Source organism: Aspergillus affinis (genome assembly GCF_023601865.1).
Source record: "Aspergillus affinis strain CMG 70 chromosome Unknown NODE_145_length_84260_cov_87_737417, whole genome shotgun sequence".
NCBI lineage: Eukaryota > Fungi > Ascomycota > Eurotiomycetes > Eurotiales > Aspergillaceae > Aspergillus > Aspergillus affinis.
This window is the reverse complement of record NW_026515926.1, coordinates 1-22393: the sequence shown is the minus strand read 5'-3', so window position 1 is coordinate 22393 and position 22393 is coordinate 1. Positions and strand designations below refer to the sequence as shown.

Below are 22393 nucleotides of genomic sequence, written 5' to 3'. Positions count from 1 at the left end.
AACCTCATACACGAACCCTGTGATAGTAGCATCTAATACCAACGGACTCTCTTTTAAAACCCTCACATCGTCAAGCACGCTTTGTCTGAGATCATGAAACGGCAGGAACGAAATATGATATACATCCTGGTTCAGTTGCGTCCAGATCTTACAGTATATTCCCCATCATGTTAGTCATAGCCTCACTCAATCAAAGAAGTGGCAGTGGAGAAGATTAGGGAGGCTACATGATGTATTACTATTATCTCCCTCGTTCCGAGTAGTTGCTGAGAAATAATGACGCTGCGCAGAGCATCTGATGCGCGACCTCCTGCGTTACGGATGACGTGGGCGTCACCTTCGAGGGAGAGTACTTTAGCAGGGTCTAGTTTTGCTTTAGTATTCTGTAGAGTAGTGGGGTTGGATAATAGCTGAGTACCGAGTCTTGCGTCCATACATGTCACGATTGCCACTTTTCTATAGGTAAGTCAGCTTCTATTCCATGTATTGACAGCATGGCTGACGATGAAATTGGTGGAATACTTGATCAATTCTATGCAGCGAGGCTGCAGACTAGCTAACTATCTACGATCGCTGGTCATGTGGTGCACTAAACTACATTCGGAAGGTCAAACATGCGAGGCACCGCCAACATGTATATTTGAAGAAGTGGAATATACCGCTTCGGTGGAAGCTGAAGATCGCCTTTTGTGAATGAGGCTGCGTATGTCGCGTTGGCGGATTCGAGGTCTTGGACTACGGATATGATGGAGTTGGGTAGAATAAGTAGATAATTATATGGAAGTATGAATTGAAGCTGAGTCTGGGATATTGGATGTTTTGATGCGGGGCTCGGGTTGTTTATCATAGCTCCCCACTTCGTCTAGATGGGCTCAGTTTGGCCGGGATTGTGTGCTTGTGGTGGCTTATTGGTAGGGAGGGGATGACATCACGGTCTTCTTTGTTGATGATCCTCAATTCATCACAGTTTTGGAAACTGATGCTTTGATTTTTATCAGGATAGATTGACTAGAAATAAATACTCTACGGTGACTGGTAAAGGATAGACTCTTCGGGACCGGCACTAGGTGCGAGTTCAGCCCTTCAGGTAGGGCTGAGTTGCTAACCCATAACTATAGCTCACCACCAGCTTCATATTTTTCTATCCCCCTCCCTTCAAGATTTCCAGCAAAATCGCCTCTGCCTGCTGTAGCTCAAACTCCATCACGCCACCACGCCCGACAACCAGCTGCTCTTCCCTCTTCTCGCCCACCAGCGCTCCCGTCAGAACATCCACCTCCAAACCAGACACAGTCACACCACTCTTCGCATTCGTCCCCGGCCCCTGCAGCCGCAGCACATCGACCTTCGCACCGGAAGTCCATCCCGTCTTCACCTCGACCGTCCTCGTCGGTCTCTCTCCCACCGACGTAGAATTCGAATCTGTCGCCCTCAACGTCGACGGATTCGTCACCCCCTCGGACGAATTCCATACCCCCAAATCCACAAAGACAAGTTTCTCCAGATCAGCACGGCCCCCATATACCGCGTACCCGGCTAAATCAGAGGAATTAGCTGCGCCGGGCAGTGCGGATATCGTCTTGCCCTGTCCTTCTTTCTTCTCCTTTCTACTCTGCTTGTCCTGCTGATTCGACTGTCCGTCACCAACCACATGCGCCAAAAACACATGCGACATAAAATGCGCTCTCACGCCCGCTACCAAGCTTTCTCCCTTATAATCATAAGCCAGCGGCGTAAAAGCCGAATACTCGCTTGTATGACCGAGATGAAAATACACCTGATCCATACCGATGCTCGCCGCCGCGAGAACGTAATCTGTCGCCCAGAGCGCCGCGCCGAACGTATCGCTGATTCCGCTGCGGCCGCTACATGAGGCGGAGTTTGTTTCGCCGAGAGTGAGACGTGCGTGTGCGCGTTCTGCGGCTGCGACTTGTGGGATGTATTGCGAGATGTTTGTCCAGATGACATTGTGGTTCGAGAGAAGGTTTAGGGATAGGCGGGCTTCTCGGGGCGCGTCGCAGGTTGATTGTGGGTAGAGGTGCATGGCGTAGGATTCGATTAGATGGGGGTTGATCAGGCCCGCGCGGGTGACGTTAGCGATGTCGAAGTCGTCGATCTCGTCGTGTTGGTCGGGGACCCAGGGGGGGTCGGCGAAGACGGCGGCTTGGAAGCGGGGTTTGTGGGTGGTGTTGCGGTAGAATGGGGCCGTGGTCAGTTGGTGGGTTAGGCGCTTCCATTGCGCGGTGTACGTGCTTGTGTTCCACGCCTGAGTGCGCCAGCCTTTGCTGATGTAGTGGTCTATTTCGTTGCCGAGTTCTAGGAGCGAGAGTTGCGGTCCGAGATGGCGGATCGCGGCTTCCGCTTGCTGCATGGCGTTAGTCCAGGAGGAGGATTCATTGCGCAGGTTCAGCGTGTAGATGAAGTCGGTTCCGGTGGGGAAGTAGTCAGTCCACCCGTTGTACCAGGACTCTTGAACTTTGAGGACTTCGACGACTGTGTCGTTCGGGAGGGCTTGCGAGGGGACCGGGAGGGTCTTGTCGAAGACGGTCTGGTCGGCGATGTTCCCTCCTACGCGAATGGGGGCCGGTACGCCGGCTATCTCGGCAATGTGGCCGAGCACGGTCGAGGCAAGGGTGCTTTTCAGATAGGGGTCTAGGGAGACGGGTTCAATTGAGTAGCCATAGAGGTCTGGTCGGAGGATTCTGCGGGAGGCATTCAATGGGACTTTAATAGAGACTGAAGATGCCAATGCCCAATTGGACAGGAGAAGAAGGGACTGAAGGTGTCTCATTTTGACACCAGTACAACTCGCTATCCTGCTATAGTTAGTACCGTGATGATTACAGGAAAGGGTAGAAAAAAGCCTGTGCAATCAGTCGGACGCATCAAGCCATTTGAACTCTAACCAGAGGGAACCCCACCGGCTGATTGATGGCTTTTCTTCTCCGGTGGGGTGTATTTATCCGCGACTCCATCTATTTGGGCGTCTTTTTCCCGATGATCGACAGCCACCACGTCACAGAAGGATCGTACGATCTCATTTCATGGCAGAGCAGCGGGAATGCGGTGCCTCCGCCGGACTGTCGGGATGTGCCGAGCGCGGGGAATGCGGGGTTGTCTGCGGGGAGGGAATTCTTGGATCTTTCAATCTTGCCATTGCGGACAGGGGAAATCGTGCAAAGGTCTGAAAAATGCGGTACTGTGGGAGGCCGGGTTGACGAGCCTTTTAGGATAGTTCTGTACATTCTTTTCTCATTATATGTCATCCATCTTAGAATCCGGTAAACAACCATTTACCGCAGCTTTGGAGAAGAGTCGCCTTATGTCGTGTAGCAGCCCGGATAAATTGACGTGGTTAGTTCTAGGCCTGGTCCCTGAAGATCATACAATCACGAATTCTATCTTGCATGGCTGCTTGATGCTATTTCGGTTCTAATGTCTTGAGTCATCAGAGCTAGCCACGGAGCTAAAATAGATATCAAATGTCTTTTCATACAAGTTACGAGATATTTCTCACCTGATTGGAAGATATGTTAGAAGCAGAGAGCCAAAATTAGAGTCTCTCATAGAGCCCACAATGAATTGTTCCTAGGCGCCTGATTATGATCACTTGCGACAGATATCTTAACAGGTGATCCGGAGCGGGCAGAACAGAAATAGAGGCCATACATACAAAAATCATACATTACCTATACCCAATTTCGCAACGGATTCACACAACTTGAGACCGATTATATCCAATTCAAAAACGCCCAAATGACAGCCAATCAGTCAGCTAATCAATCACAATCTCCTCGCTCAATCCTTGTATCCCCCGCGCAAACCTCCTCTCATACTCACTAATCGCCTCGATCTTTTTCGCGCTCCCACTCCCCTCGTCAAACGTATACGTCAACCACTCGGTCGCCAGCTTCTTCGCCAACTCCACGCCAATAACCCTCTGTCCGAAGCACAGCACCTGCGCATTATTGCTTAAAACGGCCCTCTCGACGCTGAATGAGTCGTGCGCCGTCACGGCTCGAATCCCTGGGACTTTGTTCGCGGAGATCGAGACGCCCATTCCGGTGCCGCAGATCAGAAGCGCCCGGTCGGCTTGGCCGTTTCGGACTAATAGGGATGCTTGCACGGCGGGGTGTGGGTAGGCGGTTTTGTCGGCGGAACTGTCCACGCCCACGTCGGTGATTTCGGACACAAGGGGGTTATCTTTGAGGATTTTTTTGATGGCTTCTTTGTAATCCCAGCCGGCCTCGTCGCAGGCCATTGCGATGTGGAGGGGTGTGGTGTTTGTTGTGGTCATTTTGGGTGTTGCCTTGTACTTGTGGTTTTGTTGCGAGACGGTGACAATGCGTGGGGGATATAGACGAGATAGAAATTCGAAGAGGTCCCTTTGTCGGATCGAATCCTGGCTCCTTACGAACTGTTCTTTGTCTCATAGGCTGGATGAGAGCTCCAGTGGGGTCGGATAGATATTTCGTGTCTATGACATCGTTGACTAGTAGGGTCCAATGAGCACTGGACCTGTTTTCGGAATTGCCTTCTCGGGATTAGCCCGGAATCCCCTTTATACCGTTCGACAGAATATCGTCGAGGACCATAATGCAAATTCTCACAGCTTCAAATGCACAATCTCATTGTCCTTGTAACCTCGGCATCCTGAAAAACCTGAGGAATCTAATCGCAGTAGCGCTCGGCATCCGGAGATTTGTGGGGAATCCACCCCACAACCAATGACTGACCCGCTGATAAGAAGTTCGCTCCAGGCCAACAACAACCTCAGAGTGCCATTGTGCCTCCTAGAATCAGATCGCAAGGGATGAACTCCATGCCCCTGAATAACCGCTCTGCAACAAGAGCTCGCTGGATAAGCTGTAACTGTAGGATCAGACCGTAGTAGAATCCGACCCGCTAGGCGTTTTAGCTCGCTCTAGGAAATTAATCACCACTGCCAAGCGGCCTCTCCTCACGCGATGCGACGGTAATTAGCGTCTGTCGCTTAAACAATCCGTTGGAAACTGATTAATTGGTGATGCTGGTGAGGACTGCTCTGATTTGCTCGTAAAAGTTCCAACCCCGTGGCCTCGATAGTCTATCCGTGAGGAATGGGAAATCCATGCCATTGGATGGGCAACTGCAGGTCCTAGATAAGCGACCCGTGGAATGCCATTATGCAGGTTTATCACCGGTACATTCAATCCTTCTATTCGATCTTCATTGTGACTGCAACCCAGGGGATATCGACTCGGCGTCAATGCGCCTGAGATAATCAGGTACTCCGTCGGTGCTCCTTCGTACGTACGAGGATCCCACAGAATGGATCACATTCCAGATTCGTCAAATCGAGGAATTGCGATCTACATGCACACAAGGATCTGACTGGGGTACCCGGCGCCAAAGATAAGTCTGGGGACTTGAATGGACAGACATGTGGCCAAGACCAGTGCGGAGATTAGTAGGTTGCATGCAATGAGCCCTGAGGAAACGTACGAGATACCCGTGTCAAGTCGCTTCACGATATATCTCGAGTGTAGTAGTTCACTGTGCCCTTGTTACAGGGTTCTCCTCAGGATGAATGACACTGAGCTATGCAACTTGGGGGCAAATGCAACTCGAGACTATGATTCTGAGGAGACATTGTAGTCAAGAGATGGGCGAGCTGAAAGGTATAAAGGCGTGCTGAAGTGCACTGAAATCGAAAAGCCAGACCCCTCAACGAACTGGAAATCCAACCAACAAGTTCTCGCAAAAACGCAAAATGTTCAACTCAGTCTTCGGTCTTCTTCTCTCTTCCGGCCTCGTCGCGGCTCACATGCAGCTCAGCTGGCCTTATCCTTTGCGCAGCGCCTTGGATCCCGAGACTGATCCCTCAAGCATTGATTATTCGATGACCAGTCCTCTGGAAAGCAGCGGTAAATCAATCAACACTTTAACCCCCATGGCCTTCACCTAAACTCACATACCATAGGATCCAACTTCCCATGCAAGGGATACCACAAGAACACTCCCTGGCGCACCACCGCGAACTGGGCCGCTGGCGAAACATACAACATCTCGTTGTCCGGCTCCGCAACCCACAGCGGAGGATCATGCCAGCTCTCGTTGAGCTATGACAATGGTGAAACGTTCAAAGTGATCGAGTCCATGATGGGCGGATGTCCGTTGACTACCGAATATGACTTCCAGCTCCCCGGCGACGTGGCTGACGGCAAAGCCCTGTTCGCTTGGTCTTGGTTCAACCTGGTCGGCAACCGCGAGATGTATATGAACTGTGCTGATATCGAGATCACCGGCGGTAGTGGCAGTACTGCTTCGTTCGAGGAGAAGTATCCGGAGATGTTTGTGGCTAATGTGGGCAATGGATGCAAGACGGTTGAGAATAAACACACGGTCTTTGCGGAGCCGGGTGACCAGGTTATCTACGATGATGGGGTTAGTGAGTCGTCGAAGCCATTCCCAGTCTGTTAATTCTGTCCATGTATGTCAATACATGTTGTGGTCAAATCGACTGGTTGCAGTTGACGGTTTGATTTCTGTTGTGCTCTTCTGTTTTAGTGTGATTCAATCGAATGCTTCAATTCTGCCTGGCCTCCCTTTCGTCTTGAGAAACTTTTTGCCCTGGAAGGGGACGAGGGCGATGTTCAGTATCATGTTGCTGATGAGCTTTCGAGCATGTCCAAAATGACCTCACCATTGGACAAGTCGACAAGTGGGCAAGTCAGGTATTTATCAATCCGACCAAGGAACATATGTAGGGGTGCCTGGATAATATGACCAGGTCAACCTGAGGCCTGCAGTGCCGGCTCCGCGGTCAGTTCCCCCCAATCAGTGGACCAAGCGCCAGGTTAGCGTGTCCCTCTAGATTCTCCTGGACGCAATCCAGGCCCTGCAGAAACCAAGTCTGGGCTGCAGGGGAGAATGATGAGCGCCAAGCGCCACAGAAAGATAGCCGAGCAGGGGCGCAGAACCGAATAGGAAAGAAGAGCCCACAGGTGCCACAAACCGGGAAAAGGCGGAAACAATAGAAGAAATTCCGTGCGGACAAAGGGAAACTGAGGCGAGTTCATGGCAGAAATGACGTCAAGTCGGCCTTCCTGCACGGCCACAGCCCGCGCCACGTGTGGCTGTCCGGCTTGCCGGTCCCGGCGGCATCGCCTTCTTCCCCGGTCGTTCGCGTTTATTGTTTGCCAATGCCGACTTGTCCGCTCCACAATCCTCAGTCATCAACGGTTCTCGCCCGCTACATCATAGGTTTCCATGCCAAGTCTAGAACTGGAACCCACAATTGACGTCCGTGGGCTTTAGAGATGGCCTACGTCATGCACCGTGGGAAAAAAAAGTCGAATCGCAACCGGTTTGCCACGGTTTGCCAGAACACTCTTAAGCGTTTTGTCTCGCTCGGTTCACGATGACTTCTGTCTCCTTGGCCAACTCATTTCTCGCCCTAGTTCTCTGCCAACTTCACATCCACCATGGCTCATGTTAAGAAGCCATCCGTCATGCCTACCACTAGAAAGATTGTCTGCTTCTCAGGTATGCCTTGCCTTGTTCCCCTTGTCTATATGCGACACATCACGGCCAATCTAACTTGATCAGACTTTGATGGCACTATCTTCATGCAAGATAGTGGCCATGTCCTGGTCGATGCACTAGGATGTGGCGCGGAAGGTCGCCGGAAGTTCGAGGAGGAGATCAAGACGGGTGCTCGGTCGTTCGTCGAAGTCTCCGAGGATATGTGGGGATCGCTGGAAATTCCATTCTCGGACGGTTTCGAGGTCATGCAGCAGCGACTGGATTTGGATCCTGGCTTCAAGGAGTTTCACCAGTTCTGTGTCGCCAACAAAATCGACTTTAATATCATAAGTGCTGGTCTAAAGCCTGTTCTGGCTCAAGTCTTGAAACAGTTCCTCGGCCCCGAAGAGGTAGGCAATTCATTCATCAGAAACCAGTAGGGACACTAACATGGATAGGCCTCGCAAATCGAAATTGTCGCCAACGACGCTGACATCCGCGAGGAGGGTGGCCAGTGGAAGCCGATCTGGCGTCATGACACTCCGCTCGGACACGACAAGGCTCGGTCTATCCAGGAGGGCCGCGCTCTGGCCGAAAAATATTCTCTCGACAACGAGATCCCCCTGATTATCTTCATCGGCGATGGTGTTTCGGATCTGCCCGCTGCGCGGGAGGCTGACGTGCTATTCGCGCGCAAGGGTCTGCGGTTGGAAGAATACTGCAAAGAAAACCAGATTCCGTATATTCCGTTCGAGGACTTCTCTGAGATCAAGCGTGAGGTGCAAAAGATCATGAAGGAGGACGAGGAGAAGACCGGCGGCCAGGGCGTGCCCGCTCGATTCAACCCGCGGGCCAACATGTGGCGTCGCATTTCCAGCAAGCAAGCTGTATGTTTTCTGTGTTCACTCGATGTTTGTACTGTTCAGATGCTGACCAAATTCAGGTTCCTCAGTTCATTGCCGCTACCCCGAAGGAGGAAAAGATGATGCTGTGGCCGGAAAGCTTCTCGGAATTGCAGGCGGAGAAGGTCAAGGATAAGGCTGCCTTCTAGAGGATGTAATGGAGATTTTTGATAATGTTGCCCGTTTCTCTTATGCTGGCATATTGGATGGGTAAATGATTTAGACGCTGAATGTTTGATGAATATAAATATTTTTTTCTTTCTCATGATGTTATGGTCTTCTCGTATTCTTGTAGGCGCGTTGGTCATAGCAATGGTCATTGGTGACGAAAATAGATGAATTTAACGAATTGAGCTGGATGAAAGTGGTAATCGGGGAAGAGACCCTGTCACTAACGAAGGTAAACAGACAAATGTTTGTTGTCATGTCCGGTAGGTCATTCAAGTTCAAGGAAAGATCTATGACAACGAAGCGTAAATATATATTCCGGAGGTGCCCGATTCTCGACGTTGCCGCACTTGAGAACTAAGTGATCAGAAGGGATGAAAACGTTCGGATGAATGACCGAATCGAAGGAGACTTGGGATTCGAGGAGATGTACAGGAAGAAAGAAGGCTTTCGTGGTGTTGCACAGAAGAAATGGCCAAAGGAGGGGAAGCCAAGGGCGAAAGCTTGGCACCAAGGCCTCAGGCACCTGGCCCGCCTCTTCATCTCGACGAGTGCACAACTTCAACTCGCAACAATCCCGCAACTCCATCTCGCACAACCGAACGATCTGACAAGACCAGACAACAGCACAGATTCAAACGCAAATTCTAGAAGCCTAGAATCGGGCAGCCGACAACTCCGATGCCGACTGCAAGGCCTACCAGCTCGGGTAAACGGTGCCCGCCCTCAGCGCTAACCCGCGATGGGTTATAAAAAGCGCCAAGCAACCAAGCAAATGCTTACTCTCAGCCTTGCACTGGAACGACCCACCTGGCCATGCCCACGGGGCTTGCGTTGAAAGAAAAAGGCCGTGGTTTACGGGCCGTGCGACCGCTGGAATGCGGCGCTGACGCCGTGTCAAACTGCCATTGCTTTGTATTTAGCCCCTACTGCGCCGCTTCGCTCCACCTTCTTCAAATACGGGTTCTAGGGTGAACAGATGGAAGAAGTTGGGTCCTCGCATCCGTTGAATTGCCAAACAAGAGAATTTAGACGGCCTTCATGAGCTTAGCTGAAAATCAAAACCCACGACTGCCAATCATGACGGCTCGCCCCCATCTTTGCCGGTCGGGCAGGTCGTCGGTCGCATCGTTTCTTCAGGGACATTTAGAGAGTCTGATCGGATCCCTGCGACGCTGCTTCTCCGTACCACCACATTTATTTTGCCGTTCTGGAGTACAGTATGTTTCTTCGAAAGAAAATTATCAAAGGAGTCGCCTCCGGGGTCGGTCTGGCCTCCGAGAGTATCGCCGCCTACAAGACGAACAAGAAGTCCCAAAACGCTTCCCCTACAGAAGAACAGGCTCCTGAATCATCCACTACGCCCCCTACTGCCCCTCAATACGAACATGAATATGACCATGAATATGCACGTGAACATGAACAAATCATGGAAGAGCAACATGAAGCAGAATGGGAGCTTGACGAGGCTCAAGACCAACTTCATCGCGACTCTCCGCCCGAGTATACACCCATCCAAGATGTCGATCAGCTAGCCCACGCCTTTCTGGAAACCCATCCTGCGGCATACTCGGTTCCCACTGGACACCCGAAACTCCCGTACCCGGTGATTCTGCCACAACGGCAACCTCGGTCGCGTAAGCGTGGCTTCATCCGGGCATACGCGCCGGTTCTGGATAATTTTGGCATCGACCAGGCCATGTTCATCGACTTCCTGGAGACGTCGAATAAAGCCTGCGAGGCTGCGGGGTGGCGCGGCGATCAACTTGGCGTCTATCGGCACGATGTTCATGCCGTTGGCTATAGAAATGGCTGTATCTGTCATGATTCAGATCGGAACAGACGTTGCCATTGCCGCCGAAAACCGAAGAAAGTTCGTGGCTTTTCCATAGCCTTTGTAAGATCATGCTAATGCAAGCAGAACGAATACCTACTTCGATAAAATCAACCAGGAGATGTTTCATCCTCGTGGCCTGCACTGTCTCGTCATGACCTGGAAACCAGAATCTGATTCCCCCTGTGTTAGCTTTGATTTGAACTCGGCCATCTCGAGCTCCATGGCCCACGCAGGATCTGGATGGGTGAGCAAGATGAAACACAAGTATAAGTCATCTGACGGAAAGACGTACGGGAACCTGCCGTTCTCCGAGACGGCGCCGCTCATGTTCCCGGATCTTCATGAGTTGGCAGCACAGAGCCCCGATGCGGAAAAAAAGTTGAAGGAGGTCAATTCGCGACGAGCCTTTGTGGCTGATTACTTGGATCGGAGGGGCCAGGCTGAATTTGTACGTTTTTATCCTCACTTCCTTCTGTACGATTTCGAGACAGCTAATGATGAACCAGATAATGGAAAACCCAAGCAGTGATCTCAACAAAGCACCCAAACCACAATTCACATCCCGCTAGCAGCGGGTCACTCATGGGCCTTGTCACCGGTGGCCATATTACCAGTGACCAGATCAAACCGATGCGCGGACGAGGACGGGACGAGTCCGGACCTGGTCGTGGACGCGGACTTGGAGGTGGACTCGGCGGTGGACTAATTGGTCGGGGTCCGATTCGCCAGATCATCAGTGGAGTGCAGGCCTCGAGGTCTCGGAGTACAGGTGGACCTGAGCAGCCACATCCGGAAGATGGTGAACATAGGCAAAGCCCTGGCGGATTTAGATTTGGATCTCGAAATCCGCGCGGAGGGCTACTGGGCGGGGGAATGAAGAAGATGTTGAAATCGGTAAGTTTGCATCCAAATACTATTCGATGCTGGGGATGCTGGGCGGCTAATGCTTTCTAGAATGTTATGTATTTGATGATCGTGAACCTGCCATCGGAGGAGGAGATGCAGCAGGCTGTGGAGATGCTTCATTCTTGATAATAGTTTGGTGGTAATGAATAGATGGATGGTATATTTTTGCTAATTTTCCAGCGATAAAAGCGTACCATAACCGACAAATTTCTCTCTTTTCATTCTGCTTTCTATTAACCAATTTTCTCTCCCGGTGGATTTCTTTGCTTCGACGCATCTAGGATGGTGAAGCTCCACGAGGGAATCGTAGATCTCATATTCACAAACCAGGGAATCATTCATCGTATCTAACGATTCACTCCAAACGACTCGTTTTCGTCCCTACTTTTCTTCCTTACATTCCTCCTGATCTATCTTCTCCTTCTCATCAATTCACCCAAGGCCCCAGGGATCATACCCATTCTACACATTCTCATACCATTCTCTACGGGCACAATCAGAATTATTCAGGCATCTCCTCACCTCTCCACAAAAGATAATCACTTAAACGGCCGCTGGCATGACGAATAGCCGCTTATCGACCCTCCTGTCATGGAACCTGACATGACGGAGTTCTTGCTTCGACACCCTTATTGGAGTGAGGATTCGACAAACTCTAGTAGCTTGAGGAGCTGGTCCAACTCTGGGTAGCCAAGTGGATTCTCGCTGCGTACTCTCAAGAAAGGGCACAAGATCGAGAACATGGCGCGCCTATTGCTGTGCTCCATTGCGTGTTTTCATGAACTTCGAAATGTTTGCATCGGATAGACCTAGCATCGAGTCTCGCTGTCAAAGTTTGGCGATTGGAACGCTTGGGTGGCTAAGTGGATTTCTCGCTGCCTCCTGTCGATTGGCACAGGACAGCAAGGATCATGCAGGGTCTGCCGATAAGTATGAGATTGCTTGTTTCCAGGGCTTTTGAAACATTTGCAATACCCAGGCCCACGATTTGCTATTGCTCGAAACTCCGACCTTGCTCAAAGCCCATTCTGTCCTTTATATATCCCACTCGACTTCTGGAATCCTTGACCCGATTGCTCACCATTCGTTTCTATGTTAGTATCCTATAGTCGCAAAACTGTCTGAAATACCTAAGCAGCTTGGGGAGTCAAGGGATACGACCACGTTCAGACCCAAGTGGAAAAGAAACTGAAAGTCGATACGCCGCGCAATAATCCCACAATTACCATTAGTGGCGTGGCTGACTATGTTATATGGTGTAGTAAAGATGAAGAGAATAACGCGAGCTGTATCTGTCTAATAGAGGCAAAACAAGCGAAGCAAAATGGTTTGCAGTCTATTCGACACTGATTATAACGGTAGTGGAATGGCTCTTGGTCTTCCCACAATCACTCTTATGACCATTGAGTCAAAGCTAATATAGATTTGTGTTTAGGGTGTATGGGCGTTCCAGTTTCAGAAGTCCAGCGGCAACGTCGTCTCATAGAACAGGGCACTGTGCGGGGCTTTCAGATCACTCCCTGCGGATTCCAAAATATGGGTGGCTAGTTTGCACTCTGTGTGAATTAGCAACGGGTTATACCGATGTCACGCCCAGGCTGGCCTGGTTGAGGGTTCTGGACACCTGAATCTTAAACTCGATAACAGATTGACAAACGAACTAGTATATTGTTTTTCTTATTGACTAGCAGCGACCCCAATGCAGGGGACTGGGTCCTGAGTCCCCAAGATAGACGCCCACTTCCCGATCATCGCAGCATGATTTTTGACGATTACGCCCTGGCTCTAGATGACTCGTCTAGCAATGGAGCCAAGGCCAGGAGTATGATTGATCCAATTTTTTTTACGACGCTCGCAAGCAAAACAAATTATTTCCCGAGCCCCAAAACATCAGCCTATACCAGCATCTACGCCGGACATTGTGTGTTGTCCGAGCCTCTAATTGAGAGGCATGATCTACAAACCACCTTTTCTTCTCAAATCATCGCGTATTCGGGCAAGGCCAAGCTCACATGGGACATTACCAAATCAACAGTCAAACTCAGAAAGAGAGCCGAGATGAATCGAACTCAGTTTGGCTCTTCGTTCGGCTCTTTGACGCGTTTCTTATAATCGACGCAGAAACTCGAGTGAGACCCTGCTATACCTGAGCTCCACGAGCCCTTCATGCCTGGTGACATCTGCTAACCTGCTGTGTGGTATTTCCCCATAGACAAAAGCGCACTTCCCCGGTTGTGAAGAAAGAGGCCCACAATGGAGAGCTGCTTTGCAAGTTCTCATGTGGAATCCTGAACATGCTTCCTTCTGCAAATTCTCTCGGCAGCGTGCGGGCAGCATCACCTGACAGTCGCTGGATAGGTTCCGCCTCCTTGGACTGCACTGTTCGCCTCTGAAACTTGAACACCGGTGCTCCACAAATGGTTCTTAACGCGTATGCTCACAGTATCTCAGTGATATTCTAGATGAACAGTCATTTTATCATATTCCTGTCCGCCGGCAGGATGGTACAGATCTGGGATATAACCCAGCAAACACTCAAGAACACATATCAACTCCATCCCGGTCTAATTGGCCCTACGACGCTGTCACCTAATGGAAGATGGGTAGCTTCGGTTGATGCGGGTGGGACCATCGTATTAGGTGACATTATGACAGGATCGTTCCAAAGGGCATTCATCCCCAACGACTGTCCATCTTCAATCGCGTTTTTGTCCAAGGATACAGAAATTGCATCTATAACTCGTGACGAAGGGGTGGTCGAGGTGTGGAACATCGTCACCGGTTCTCTTCAGTGTTCCTACGAAGGCAACACTGGTAGCATCCTTTCTATCGGTATTCTGTCGGATCGGCGAAGGGCAGCAATGACAGCTTTTGAGACCATTAGACTTCGGGATATGGAAAATGATGACATCTTGCAAACCATTTCAGGCCATAATGATCACATTCACGGTATCCAGCTTTCTTCCGATGGCCAGCAAGTGGTTTCCGCTTCCGAAGACAATACACTCAGAATCTGGAACGCCGATTCAACACACTTTCATCCGACCGCTTCCCGTCCCATCGCTGACATAGAATACCTGGTTTTATCACCCGATTCTCAAATCGTTGTATCAGCGTGGTCAGACGGTCAGATTCGATTGTGTTCTATGCAAACAGGATCCCTGCTTCATACCATCAGAAACATAAATGCAAGGTCAACTATGGAATTTTCATCCAACGGCAAGTACCTCACGATACTAGAGGCCGACGACTATATTAGAATTTAGGATTGCGCTTCTGGGCTCTCAATACACGCTTTTCATTCTAGTGCGGAGACTTTGAATCGCGACTTGAGTGCCTATGGTATTCCATTGTTTTACAACAATACAGCAAGGCTCTCAAGAACAGCAGAAGAAGAGGGTCACATTGATCGGATGATAGAGGTGAGAAACCACTGGATCAAGTATCTCGGAAAAAGGATATTATGCCTTCCGACCATCTATCTTCCCTTCGACAGTGCGACAAAATGTTCTCAAATCGTGATTGGATCTTACATGGGACGATTGTTGATACTGGACCTGGCTAAAAATCATCCCAGGGTGAGTTTCGATGACATGACCCTTTGGTATCCATTAATTTCATGACTCAACCTTATGGGGATTAAGCCCAGTGAAAATGACATCCTCATTAAAATACCAAAAATACTCTAGACTCTCAGTTATTTTTGCTTTTGGAATCATATCATTTGCTGCCCTATGATACCTTTATGTTTTATCACCTCACTTATGGTACTGGGATTTATTAAGCTTTGACAAACAAATAAAAAAGAAAAAAAAAGACCAAGATAAAATTATTATTTGGTTAGAAGGGTTCATGCTAAACGTAATTGATGGCTTGTCCAGATATATAATTGTGATTCTCGGAGCATGAGTTGACACATATTACCAAGAGAACAATATCGCTAAGAGAACTGATATTGTCCTACAATCTCTTGGCTTGGAAAATGTCAGCATTATTATGCATGCACTTTATTTTTCTGGTTGAGTGAAGTGGTATTATGGCTAGTATAGAGTCACATGTCTGTGATCACGAGGTTCCCGCCGTCAACAACGCGTCGAGATAATCCGCCCACTTCTCTCCCGCATATCCCGTGTATAAGTCAGGGCGAATCACCACAACCCCAGACTGGTTCTCAACCCAGTTTGCTTGATACTCAGGGATGCCACTATCACTGCGCTGATTGTCTGCGCGAACATTCCAGAAATCCGCGACTTCTTGATACTTTTTCACCACCGCTGACGATGCCGATCCAGCCTCGTCTCCAAGGAATAAAACAACGAATTTCCCATACTGGAAGAGAGTGTAGAGTCTCCTTTCTTCTCCTGCACTGATATCTTGAGAGTCTGAGAGTGCATTGATAGTCAAATCCGGACAGCGATGACCAGCGATGAATTCTCCGAATTCTGACTCGCGAACCAAAATTCCCGGAGGATAGAACACACCCATGCCTGTTTTATTAGCTTCATGATTGGTATTCCAGAATAATTGACTTACCAGTGATATATCCTGCGTTTCTTTCGATCGCATCCACGTATTCCAACGCCGTCTTCACAGTCGTCCGCACTAGCTTCGAAGCTACCTCGATGACCCCAGCCGCGACGGCACGCCGCTCGGTATCATAACTGCGGAGAACCTCGTGACTTGAAAGGCCCTTGACGGCTAGTCCAAGCCGCCAAGTCAAGGCGAACGCGTCTGCAATACCGGTATTGAGGCCTTGCCCGCCGTTCACCGCATGCACGTGTGCTGCGTCGCCTGCCAGAATAATGCGACCGTTGCCGGATTGGGAGATAAAGGTCTCGGCGATACGTTCCTTGACTGGACAAAGAATTAGCAATTACCACGTACGACGCGAATGCCACGTACTGTCAAATGTGCTGAACCATTCCGTCTTGAGGAATTCGACATTGTGAGGCGCCATGTGTGCACGGACAGATGCTTCGGCCTTGGCTTGGGTGACTTCTCCTTGTAAAAGGATGTAGAAACGGGACATGCCGCGCTCTCTGGTGGTCATCATCAGTGCAAGTATATTGCCATCAGATCATGGATTACATACCGAGGGATCCATGCCACTCTCGACTGCCCGTTGACCTGGAAAGTGATGATCTCCGGACAAACAGGGAAGTCGGTCTCAATAAACGTATCGAGAACCGCCCAGATCATCTCGGGTTTTGTGCCCGTGAACGGAATGTCTAGTGCGGTTCGCACAAACGACCGTGCTCCATCTGCTGCAACGACATATTTCCCTCGGAAAGTTTCTCCTTTATTCGTGGTGACTGAAACACCTGTCGCGGACTCGGTGACGGATAATACGGTGCGACCGTAATCAACGGGGGTATCGAGTTGTTCGAGAAGAGCGGCCTCCACGCGCGGTTGACCGATCATGAGAAAGTTGGGCCGGAAGGTGTGTTTCAGTGACGTCCACCAATGGCTTTGGCGGGAGGTGAATTCACCGGCCTCAAACGTGGAGCTTGCTAATCGCGCAGCTGTTAACTAGATGTGTCTTGAGAAACAAAGGTCACGTTCACGTACTGTTGCAAGTGATTCCTTGTGGTAGGAGCGTGTCTAGTGTCTTGGAGACCTCAAGGTATTGCTGGGTGCGCGCATTCAGCGCATCAGCGCGACCCAGATCCAGGGGACCTTCTTTAGCATCTGCAGTCGCGTTAGGAATTGTTGGCTTTTTCTCCGAGGTTTACCCACCAAGGATTCGAATTGAGAGTCCTAATGAACGAGCAAGGACCGCAATTGCCAGTCCCGTAGGGCCTCCTACTACCGTCAGTACACGTTGACATTTTTCTGAACTCTACACACCCCCGACGATGACTAGGTCAGCGCTGCTTTCTGTGGTTTCAGTTCCGATCGACATTGTGCGTTGGTATGGGCGCAAAGGGAATTTCTCCGAGAAGAACATCACCTCGATTCACTTCATATACGAAGTACTGGTTGAATAATCGTCCGTTGAATAATCGTCGGAATTTGTCCATACTCCACTCGATCCTTCGGCTCTATCCAGGCTGAGACAAGATTGCGGCAAAATGAAGGAAGGGGAGAAAACAGCGATCGGCATTTCACTAAACCCATGTCGCCACGCCTTACTGGAGGATACTAACCAGGCTGCAAGACCGGATGATACGCCTGAAAGGGTCTAAACAACGCTATCGCTAGTGCGAGCTGGCCCTAGCCTGTCCTCCCGTTGGAGTAAAATGAAGAGAAATGACCATGCCACCGTCTTGGCAGTTCTGGACCTCCAATTCCGATGTCGTTAGCTCCTACCAAACAGGCAATGGCGTCTAAAATCATGCAATGCAACATCTTGGCCTGTCGCGTTGAAACCCGTTTGGATGAGGCAATGGCTGAATTATCACGAACCCTATCTCGGAACTCCTTCACCATTTTCCTCACTCCAGCCGAGATTAGATCGGAGTGACCAATGATGGGGAAGGAGGCAAGAGAGACCACATACGGTGTACCCGACATAGTCACCCTGGACAGGGCATTGGTTATTGATTGTTAACAGGACCTCTCCGTCGTCGCACACCTTAGCAACATACAGTCGAATAATCCAAATTCGTTGAGTTCAAGCCTTTCCGTCGAATAGGGCTGTTGCCTGTTCTGGATTTCCTCACTCCGGCCGAGATAAGATGGGGAGTAGCCACAGTGGATCCGCCAAGGCAGCTTGTCACACTCAATCAACCATATTAGCAATCAGGAACCGGCTGTCAACGGCCAATGCGCGGTCTTATTCCGCTACTTATTAAGCCGTTTTGACAGTGTAGGAACTCTTATCCCGACCCCGAAACGTTAGCGCGGAGGGGTCGGTTACCAGACTCCTAAATTACATTAAATTCTAAGCGAACAGCTGAGAGTTCGGAATCAGGTCGGAATCCCTTCTAGGATGGCGCCACAGATGACAAAGGTCTTGGTCAGAACGCTACTCGGAGAGGATCCAGGGGGAGGAAAAACTAGAACCGCGTGAATAGTATGTTTTGTTGGGCGAAACTCTTGGCCGCTGCGAATGATCCAATGAGATGGAGCCACCGTCGGTCTCCGTGCAGTTGATGCCTGTATATAATCTCGAGCAGATGGAGGATGTGTTAGAAATTTCTGCGTCTGTTGGAGTAGCTTTTTCGCACTCCTTTGTCTTGAAGAACACACAGTATGGTTCGACGTCTGTCCAACTCTGACGGTTCGTCATCAGCCCTGTCTCTTATGCAGGGCCGATTTGACGGACCCGCTCTGCAAACGGCCTGCAACATCCTGGACGTGCTTGACCGATACCGCAGTGTCTTGCCGTCGAACGTTGAGGACCGCTCGGACGAGGGCAACCTCAAGTTTCTGTCTATAATCTATGGCCAAGTACGCACACAAAGGGCGATTCAGCTTGTTTTGCCTGCATTTCCTTTCAAGTCGCCCAATCGCCAGAGCAAGACTCTTGGTAGCCTACCCGACAAGGGCGAAGAAATTTCATTGGCCCATTTGAACGGACTCTGTGCTGCGATCGCAGACATTTATTCCCCTGGAGCCAAGTTAACAATCGCTTCGGATGGTCTAGTCTACAACGGTTAGTGCTCTTCTTTGTCTTTCGCTCTCTGTTCTAACATAATCAGACCTTCTGGGTGTCCCCGACAGGGAGGTCTGGGAGTATGGACAGAACTTGCGTGCCATGGTCCGAGAGAAGGAACTCTCTAATATTACCTTCGTCCACCTGCGCGATCTCCTCTACATGGTCAACGAGATCGCTCTTGATGCCAAGACCTACGAGGAGAGAGCACCGCAATTCCGCGAAGATCTCATTCGTATTCACACCCCTTCGGACCACGATGTTAATGAACGTATCGCTTCAGACGAGGATGTCTGCACAACGTATCGTGGATATATCAAGTTCCTCACGACAGACTTGGCACATACCATGGGGGATAGTACAAAGAGCCAACACAAGAAAAAGTGCGAGCAGATCGCCAAGAAGATGATCGTCAGAGGTGCTGTATGTTGAATGAGCCCGACCGACGGATGGAGCTAACATCATCCAGGCATTCGCGCAGGCGATCGCGAAGACCTTCCCTGACCACGTCCGACTGTCCATCCATCCATCGAATGGATCACGAAAAATCTCAATCTCCGTTCTTCCTCAGACTGTCTCGCCCGTAACGCCTTGGCACTCCGCGCCCTACTTTAGCATTGACGGGCACATGAAGTTCGAGCACCGGGACACACTTGGTAGTGACGAGAAGACGGAACTCGTTTCTCGGAACGGACAGCCGTGGTACTTCCGAGAGAAGAGTGACCTTTACTCGTTGTCCAGCGATGTCAGCGTCGAGTTCAACTACCCATGTGGCATAACCATTCAGGCTGTCAATGGTACGCGGCCGTCGTTCAAAGACGTGGATATGCAGAAGCTCCGTCTGCTCTCGCAAGAAAACTCACCCGTTGTTCTGCGAGGGTTCCGAGATACCCTTGATCGGGATATCTTTGTTGAAAAGGCCGAGGAAATGGGAACGCCCGTAGGATGGAAGTTCGGGCTAATTCTGGAGGTTAAAGACCACGGATCCGATGGCAAAGGGTTGAACAACGTTCTTTCCGCTGAATGGATGCCATACCACTACGATGGGCTGTTCAAGATTAAGAAAGAGATTGACTCCGACGGCAACGAAAAGGTTGTCTCTCTTCCTCCTAAGTATGCCTCCTGGCCCTCTTCTATACTATTCCCCCGAGCTAACTTGCGATCTAGATTCCAAATGTTTACCGCCATCACTTCCTCCCCGGAAAATACTGGCTACACGCTCTTCGCCCCCTCTCATCTCGTCTTCGCCAACCTGCCTCTTTTCCTCCCTCTCTCAACACTCAGCCCTCTAACCTGGACCGTTCGCACTACCTCCTTCGACGACGCCGTCATTCCTAACCTCCCCCTCGTCATTCCTCACCCTGCAACCGGACGTCCATCTCTCCGCTATCACGAGCCCTGGCCGCAGGAGAAAACAGCATTCGACCCAACCAGCGTAACCATCGATGGCGTTGAGAACTCCGATGCTGTTTGTGCGGTTTTGGACGGACTATTGCATGATCGACGTGTTTGCTATTGGCATTCCTGGGAAGAGGGCGACTTCCTTGTCAGTGATAATGTTAGTATGATGCATACGAGGAGCTCGTTCGTTAGTTTGGCGGAGAGGTGTTTGAGGAGGATTCATGTTGATTAAGCATGTGAGATGGGGATGGGTGATAGGGTTTGTATTTATAGACATTTTGTATTGTAGTTTGTTGTTAGTCTCGTGGGTATGATTTTCATTGTGGATTAACGGTGAGAAAGGAAAATTTGATATTTAATGAGAGGCTCGATTGATGGAAATAACCATATTTCTCAGAACTTAACCGCAAAGATTTGAGACCTTGCTCTACGCTTGGAAGGTGCGGTGAAGAATGATGATCAATTCATATTAAGACTATGATATCTTTAGTTTAAGCGCACGGGTGTTATAACACTGGATACAGTAGGAATAGAGGAGTAAGGTGTTTGGCTTTCTGATTGAAATCTTTTATTTGCTGATTGGCTGAGGTGTTTGTCTCTCTTCTCACAAGAAGGCCTTGAACAGCTCTGCATATTTCTGTGCTTATAAGGCGCCCCCAAGTCCCGCCATTCGTGGTCTATTGCTGGTTGTCTGTAAGGGGCCGAACATTTAGGACAGTATTTAGCATCCGGAACTCTTATCATGGTGCATTCTTTCCAACAATGCGGACACCTGTACACCTTCATCCCGGTCATTTGGGCTTGTCTTTGGACAAGGTCAACCGCAAAATTGCTGGTTTCCTGTAGGACTTGTTTGAAACTTTCATTTTCCAGCAACGCATCGATATGACACAAGGTAGTGCTGAGAATTGGATCACGGAGGCCACGGTCAGTCGAAACTGTTTTTTGGTACGCATCCGCAATGGCAAGAGGAAGATCATCTATCTTCGAATTTTTTTCGAGAGCGTTTATAAAATTTTCCCTTGCTTGCGATTTCAGTTTCGGCACGTCGTATTTGTCTCCCACTTGGTAGACCCTGATGTTGAATAGCATTGGGAAACCACGATCGTGGTCACTGCTACTGTTTTCATAGTTGATACCATACATGAAGTGGATCATCGCTTCAATAGTTGTAGGGTCATCTTCGGCAAGATCTACCGTGGCCGTTTTTGCTTCCTATCTAGATGTTAGTATATTGTCTGACTCGAACATTGTTCTCCACTTACCATCCAGTCGTTTCTAAGGGCATGGGAGAAAGCCCCAGATTGTCCGCAAACAATCACCTTATGCACCTTGAATTCTCGGTTCTTTGTCACAATTGTCATGTCTGAAAACAGTGCCGAAAAAAATATCTGAAGGGATGTTCGTGAACTCACTCACGAAAACTTTGATCTAGATCACCTGTTTTATTTTGATCCTGCACATGGCCAGTCTGGGTTCATCACCCGCTTTGGAGAAATATTCGGATATTTCAAAACTCGATGATATGCTACTGTTGGACTTTTGGGAAAGACGAAGCACTGCTTCAAAATGTCTGATTGACAGATGGCAAAGGTAGGTAAGGTATAGGAATACCGAGTCCCAGGGATGAATAGGCTGCCAAAGATGAAGAAGTTAATTTGGTGATGATGATTGACGATGATCAACTATCTAGGGGCCGAATAAGGAGGCCCTTTTATATTCAATTCCACCTGGTCTTCATGGCCGATTTGATGGAAAATTCCGCTTCGTATTGGGCTCTTCATCATAAGGATCCCTCCAGATAGCCGCGGTGACAATAACTAGTTAAATGTTATAAATAACATAAGCGGTAAGTAGCGTTTCCTAAGGTTTTCATATACGTATATGTTATCGGCATTATGGTTGCGGAAACAAATCTAATTAATCTGCTAGTTCATCTCTCTTGCTTCATAAAATACTGTCTTTACTGATTTCAGAAACATGACCATCGGCATATCTAAATGTCGGTTGACTTGGTCATTGCCCTAAGCAGATATCCTATCGATTCAACTGAATATAGGTATATGCTCGGTGGGT

The 22393-nt window shown here is 49.5% G+C and overlaps 8 protein-coding genes across 8 annotated transcripts; 4 read left to right on the top strand and 4 right to left on the bottom strand.

Moving 5' to 3' along the window:
- Window positions 1-1141: 1141 nt before the first annotated feature.
- KD926_002146 (glycosyl hydrolase family 79 C-terminal domain-containing protein) lies at window positions 1142-2791 on the bottom strand (the record flags this gene model as incomplete). Its single annotated transcript, XM_053093952.1, has 1 exon — window positions 1142-2791. One exon carries the CDS (start codon window positions 2789-2791, stop codon window positions 1142-1144), a length of 1650 nt encoding a protein of 549 aa, XP_052951218.1.
- A 984-nt stretch (window positions 2792-3775) lies between these two features.
- On the bottom strand, window positions 3776-4297 carry KD926_002145 (RpiB/LacA/LacB family sugar-phosphate isomerase; the record flags this gene model as incomplete). The annotated part of the gene is made up of 1 exon (XM_053093950.1): window positions 3776-4297. The coding sequence occupies one exon, from the start codon at window positions 4295-4297 to the stop codon at window positions 3776-3778; it is 522 nt and encodes a 173-aa protein (XP_052951217.1).
- Window positions 4298-5752: 1455 nt separating this feature from the next.
- Window positions 5753-8557, top strand: KD926_002144 (putative 2; the record flags this gene model as incomplete). The annotated part of the gene is made up of 8 exons (XM_053093949.1): window positions 5753-5906; window positions 5963-6453; window positions 6550-6716; window positions 7067-7160; window positions 7443-7527; window positions 7591-7916; window positions 7965-8393; window positions 8450-8557. The coding sequence occupies 8 exons, from the start codon at window positions 5753-5755 to the stop codon at window positions 8555-8557; spliced, it is 1854 nt and encodes a 617-aa protein (XP_052951216.1).
- A 1241-nt stretch (window positions 8558-9798) lies between these two features.
- On the top strand, window positions 9799-11445 carry KD926_002143 (uncharacterized protein; the record flags this gene model as incomplete). Its single annotated transcript, XM_053093948.1, has 5 exons — window positions 9799-10347; window positions 10409-10449; window positions 10498-10861; window positions 10954-11307; window positions 11368-11445. 5 exons carry the CDS (start codon window positions 9799-9801, stop codon window positions 11443-11445), a joined length of 1386 nt encoding a protein of 461 aa, XP_052951215.1.
- A 2375-nt stretch (window positions 11446-13820) lies between these two features.
- On the top strand, window positions 13821-14585 carry KD926_002142 (WD40 repeat domain-containing protein; the record flags this gene model as incomplete). The annotated part of the gene is made up of 1 exon (XM_053093947.1): window positions 13821-14585. One exon carries the CDS (start codon window positions 13821-13823, stop codon window positions 14583-14585), a length of 765 nt encoding a protein of 254 aa, XP_052951214.1.
- Window positions 14586-15384: 799 nt separating this feature from the next.
- KD926_002141 (monooxygenase) lies at window positions 15385-17221 on the bottom strand (the record flags this gene model as incomplete). The annotated part of the gene is made up of 7 exons (XM_053093946.1): window positions 15385-15806; window positions 15853-16173; window positions 16222-16358; window positions 16412-16829; window positions 16888-17007; window positions 17056-17121; window positions 17167-17221. 7 exons carry the CDS (start codon window positions 17219-17221, stop codon window positions 15385-15387), a joined length of 1539 nt encoding a protein of 512 aa, XP_052951213.1.
- Window positions 17222-18513: 1292 nt separating this feature from the next.
- Window positions 18514-20648, top strand: KD926_002140 (isocyanide synthase family protein; the record flags this gene model as incomplete). Its single annotated transcript, XM_053093945.1, has 5 exons — window positions 18514-18916; window positions 18963-19339; window positions 19386-20029; window positions 20084-20474; window positions 20607-20648. 5 exons carry the CDS (start codon window positions 18514-18516, stop codon window positions 20646-20648), a joined length of 1857 nt encoding a protein of 618 aa, XP_052951212.1.
- A 346-nt stretch (window positions 20649-20994) lies between these two features.
- KD926_002139 (BTB/POZ domain-containing protein) lies at window positions 20995-21681 on the bottom strand (the record flags this gene model as incomplete). The annotated part of the gene is made up of 3 exons (XM_053093944.1): window positions 20995-21008; window positions 21079-21532; window positions 21583-21681. The coding sequence occupies 3 exons, from the start codon at window positions 21679-21681 to the stop codon at window positions 20995-20997; spliced, it is 567 nt and encodes a 188-aa protein (XP_052951211.1).
- Between the last annotated feature and the right edge of the window lie 712 nt (window positions 21682-22393).